At 25.5% G+C, this 5951-nt stretch overlaps 1 protein-coding gene across 1 annotated transcript; it reads right to left on the bottom strand.

Annotated features, from left to right (window-relative positions):
* Nucleotides 1-3722: 3722 nt before the first annotated feature.
* LOC106423757 (SKP1-like protein 13) lies at nt 3723-5245 on the bottom strand. Its single transcript, XM_013864519.3, has one exon. The coding sequence runs from the start codon at nt 4665-4667 to the stop codon at nt 4188-4190; it is 480 nt and encodes a 159-aa protein (XP_013719973.1). The 5' UTR covers nt 4668-5245; the 3' UTR covers nt 3723-4187.
* Nucleotides 5246-5951: the final 706 nt, after the last annotated feature.

Genomic DNA, 5951 nt, shown 5'->3' on the forward strand with positions numbered 1-5951 from the left:
TCAAATATTTAATTAGGATTCGTTATATATAATTTCCTAGGCCACAAATTTACTTAATTTAAATAGATTTATATAGGATTTGATAGATGTGTTTCTTTGCCACAGATTTACTTGTTTTTGACATACTTAATTGCGTTTCGACTGATTTATTATTCTGTAACCACATATTTACTTAATTTTGATAGATTAGTTTATTCATTTGCCGTGGATTTAGTTACAATTTGATAGATTTGTTTAAAAATTTGGAAACATTGAATTACGGTATTGCAAATTTATTTATTTTTTGTACAGATTTATTTAATGCCCTTAATCGGTTATTGCACACTATATAAAACCATTTAATATTGAATTATTTCATATACCAATAATTTAAATTTAAGGAAAGAATGACACAAATAAACATAATAAGCGGCATTGATGGCAACAGTAAAGAAAGAAAAAGAGAAAAAAGGCTGCAAGATATTAAAGAAAAAACAGTAATTACAGTAAATCTCATATAAATTAATAATGTTGGAAAAACTATATTTTTATTAATTAAGATTTATTAGTTTTAAAAACAATTTATAGATTTTTATCTTTTGAATATTTGTATTTATAAAATAATTGATTTTACTGTATATACAGTAATTAAATTTTAGGGATTTTATTTTCATATTGTTTTATTATATTATTTGGCATAATATTTATGTTTTATAGAACTTAAATGTAGTTTTAGATATAATTTTACTAAATATTATCAAAATATATTGAAATGTTAAAAAAAAGGAAAATTTTATGTTTACCACTTTCATGGTACCACTTTTCATCTTTACCACAAATAAAATGACATTTTCAAAAATATTTTATTCATTAAGTGACAAAAGACTCGTATACTATTGTTATCTATATATATAATAAATCATTATTTAAATAAATAAAAAATATTTTTTAAAAAAATGATGTTTTCGAATTATACTTTTTCAAATTTGAACATTTTTATAAATTTTCTTTTTTTGAAATTTTTTTTTTTGAATTTTTTTTGATTTTTTTTCAAATTTGTTTTTTGAAAATCGAAAATTATGTTTGAAACTATTTTTTCAAAATTTTTAATATTTTTTAAGTATTCATTTATATATTTATTAAAGTCTTAAATTTCACATTCCAAAAACCATACTCCACCCCTCAGCTCTAAACCATAAGTTTAGATTAGTAACCCTAGGGGTATAAGTGTTTTTTACCCTTCATTAAAATTGAGGGTAAAAATGATTAGTGTAAACATGAAAAGTGGTACTATGAATGTGGTATTTGTGGCAATTTCCCAGAAAAATAGAGATAATTCTATTGCAAAGGGGAAATTTTGTGTTTACCACTTTCATGGTACCACTTTTCATCTTTACCACCACTAAACAGACATTTTCAAAAATATATTCTTCATTAAATCGCAAAAGATTCTCATACCCTTGTTATCTATATAATAAATCATTATTTAAATAAATAAAATAAGTAAAATAAGAAAATAATTTTTTTTTATGTTTTCGAATTATAATTTTTCAAATTCGAACTTTTATAAGAAAAAAAGTTTCAAAATTTTTTTTTATTATTTTTTTCAAAATTTTCTTTTTGAAAATCGAAAATTATGTTTGAAACTATTTTCTGAAATTTTTAAGTATTTATTTATATACTTATTAGAATCCTAAATTTCACATTCCAAAAACCCTACCCTACCCTACCCTTCAACTCTAAACCTTAAGTCTAGATTAGTTAACCCTAGTGATATAAATGTCTTTTACCCTTCGTTAAAAGTGATGGTTAAAGTGATTAGTTTAAACATGAAAAATGGTACTATGAATGTGGTATTTGTGGCAATTTCCTTATTGTAAATATAAAGCCAACAATATAATGTTTAGTTTATACTTATATAAAGTGTATATATGTATAAATTATTAATTTATGATTTGAATGACACCGTATATTTACGTATGATTTTTTTTTAAAATTATTATCTTATTATTTTATTGATTTGTGTAATATTTTAACCGATGAATTGGATCAAAAAATTATTATTTTATCGTTTTTATTAGTTTATCGAATATTAATTTATAGGTCTTATACCTTATGTGAAAAATAGAAACGAATGGGGGAAAAGTAAGTCTGAGATTTGGAACTCAAATCATTTCTCATATTTGCAGCAGCAGCATAATTATTTTCGTTGTCGTTGTCGAAAGACACATTCAGAAAAAGATATGGTAAAGTGCAGAGTACATAAATTCCACATCTCCGTATACAAGGCACCAATTGATTGTAGAACATTGAAACATTCAAACAGAAATAAAAAAAGTGCAGGCTTTATGACATCTCCACTTACAAAACAAAAGGACATGGATAAGCTAATCATGTGTTCTTGCTACTTTCGCTACAAAAGTTTTTAGTCACCAACAGGGTAATCACGAATAAGTTTCAGCTCACTTCTCGACACTGTGTGGATATCATTTTCTGCCCTTGTCTACTCTCATGGTCTGAATACAAAAATCGTTCAAAGCAGAGGTGATTGCAGGAGCAGCCCGGCAGATATTGCAGACATGTGAAAGTTCGACAAATAGCTGTAGTAACTCAGTCTTCTCTACCCTTCTTGCAAAATATTCGGGCATCGCTTTGATGATGGAAGCTATTTAGTGCATCATATTCAGTTCTTTTTCCTGCTAAATAACCGTAGAACATAACAAAGGAACACAAATATATCATCACCTTAGACGGGCACCTGCAATATTACGCTGGATCCATTTAATTGTTTTTAGAATGTGACTATAAGCACAATCACACGGCTTCAACAAACAAAAAGAGTGGTCTAGACTTCACCTAAGGGTGGTAAAGATATATTTCTACCATTTACCATACAAAACTGAAGAGTCCCTGATCTCTGTGTTAAGCTTTCTTCACCTACAACACTGAGACAAGGCCACTATAAATAAGCACAGTAAAAATAGTTCTGAATCAAAGCAGTGTTTTTACTCAATATAGAGGAACAATGCATTTAAATCTTTATTAATAAATCAAAACAACACCAAAAATCTGAGTGTACTTCATTAGACAAAAGATTTGAAAAACAAAACTTCAACTTTGTTCTCTTATGCTAATCACCAAAAGAAAGCTCAGTTTTTGTTCTCGCGATAGCAATATATTCTGATATATTAAAGAGTCCCTATATTAAAAGATGATGTTCTCTAGAAAGAATGAGAGCGATGATGTAAAACCATTAGACACGCTGCTATATATTCAGGAGATCAACAATGAACACAAGCCCCAAGCGCTCGCTGCTAGTAATTATTGATCGGTAGAGCTGATGATAAAATACTAGTAGTAAGCTATAGAATCAGTATACTGTAAAATCTGTATTTTCATATTTTTATATTTAATAAATTGATTGGTAAAGCAGTAAATAATTCATATATAAAACTATTATAAACACTAATATGTAATATATAATTTATTTATTTCTAAATAATAGAGATATTTTTATATTTATAATATATAAATATATATTATTCTATGTTTTGTTATTAAAAATAATGAATCACGTATAACTATATAAATTAAATTATATTTTAAATGTTAAATATATTTTCTTTTTAAATAAATATAATTTATTTTATTTTTTTAAAAAAATATATCATTAATTTCGGATATAAATATAATTTTGGATATTATTAAATAAAATAAATAAATAAATTATATATAATTATTTTTTAAATTTTTATATATTTTCTATGCAAATGCTCTACCAAAAGTTTCATTTGAGAGCATTATCATCTTGTAAATGCTCTTTTAAATGTTTTTTTAAATTGTTGATTAGATAATAAGGAGTATAATATTTTACCAATCAAGGTCTAAGAGTTGAACAAGATAAACTTTTTACAATTACGATAAAATAAAAATAAACAAATTTATTTTGTTAGCAATTACGATAAAAAAATTTGATGCTTATGTTTTTCCTTGTAATCTTTGTCAAGTTATTTAATTTTTCTTATCATTTATATATCTTTTTATATTTAAACTTTCATTAAAAATATAAACACTTTTATAGTTAATAAATACATGCATATAATTAGAATAAAAATAAAACATTTTTTGTCGCTTATATATAAAAATTAAATAAAAAAGATTGCACGAGGACAATGTCATGAACAAGTCATCCAAAGTGATCTACATGATTATTCAAAAGCCCATTCGTTTTCGGCGCCAATCTCTGCTTCTTCTTCCGGTGTAAAATCATTTTTAATGTTGAAAAATGTTCGAACCTCGTCTACCGAAAAACCTTTGATCATATCAGCTATGGTTTGGCAAATGAGATCAAGAAGATCCTTGATGTTTAGATAATTAGCAGCCATTATCAAGGCAAAAAGCATCTCCTGATCCATATTCTTCATGAACTCAGCATCCCAATTCTTGAGTTCATCTTCCGTGGAAGAAGATGAATCACCATCGACATCGGGGTTGACAAGATGTTTTTTGCAATATTCGATCACTTTGGCGAGAATCACGCCGGTGACATTGGAAATAGGGATTTCACCATCGACACAGTCATCTTCAACCATGTGAGCTATCATTTGTGACTGTACAGCCACCGCTTCGTCAACCTTAAAGATCTTGTCATCGCAGCTCTTCAACGTGATAATCTTAAACGTCGACATGTTGGTTCTTTATAGAGATTGATGCTTGTTGAGGTGAATGCTACAAAGTATGAACCTATGTCTCTATTTATAGGATTTTTGTCTGTCAATGTCATAACTTGTTTAAGAAATGTATTTTCTGTTGACACTAAAAATAGGAAAGAAATATATGTTTATTAAAACATACATATATATAATTAAGACATTACTTTTTCATCAAAAGTTAAAAAGAAATAAATTTATATTTCTTAAGTTTTCTACTTATAAAGTCTTAAAATCTTAATATATATATATATATAGATATATTAAAATACAATTAATAAAATTAATTTTGATTTGAATAACAATATAAATCTGTATCTTTGAACTTTAGAGAGAAAGGAAACAATTTTTTTGAGAAATTAAAATTTTTATAGAAGATTTTTTAATTAATTGTTAAGTTCTTTTGAGAAATATTTTACCCACATTGAAAAATGAACTGTGTTGGTAACACGAAAATTTTGGTTATTTAAAAAAATTACATTTTATGTCATATATTTATCTTTTATATGCTTAATAAATTATTATTAGCTAATCTAGCTACCCTCAAAACTCTATAAATTAATAATAACAGTATTATGATTATTTATTAAGTTATTTAGCTATTAATTTTAAAAAAAATATGAAATGAAATGAATTTTGAATTAAAAAAAATACAAAAGTCTATTTATGCATATAAAATTTACATATATAGTTATTGTTATTTTATGATTTTAATGGGACTATATATTTATCATCGAATTTCCGAAATATTATTATCTTATTAAATTATGTTATATGTTACATTGGCCCAACTTCGACTTGAAATTTTTTATTAGTTTTTCCTGTCTGTTAGTTTTAAAGTTTATGTTGTAGTTTGTTATTAGCTCATCTTACTAGTTTATTGTCTATAATTTATAAATACTTCTTTTAGAAATTATAACAAAGTTTTTTAAAAAATATATATTTTTTCAGTAAGACTATCAAATACAATAACAAAGATTTTATAGATTGCATCGCATCACAAAACAAAATAAACTCTTCAAGAACGCATCTAAACCATCAGAAAGTATGATTTGACAAATACGATTTCAATAGAAATCAATGATAAATTCTACACCAAAACTGAGGTTGGGTTTTCCCCTAAAGATTGATACCAGAAACGATCTTTTTTCACGCTTTTTGACAACATCGGAAGTGTTTTACTGCATCACAACGGGCTTCAGTCACAGTCGTTGCCTACATAACATAAGTTTATCAGATAAAGATCTTTTCATTTGGTTAAAT

This window comes from Brassica napus, chromosome C8 (assembly GCF_020379485.1).
Source record: "Brassica napus cultivar Da-Ae chromosome C8, Da-Ae, whole genome shotgun sequence".
Taxonomy (NCBI): Eukaryota; Viridiplantae; Streptophyta; class Magnoliopsida; order Brassicales; family Brassicaceae; genus Brassica; species Brassica napus.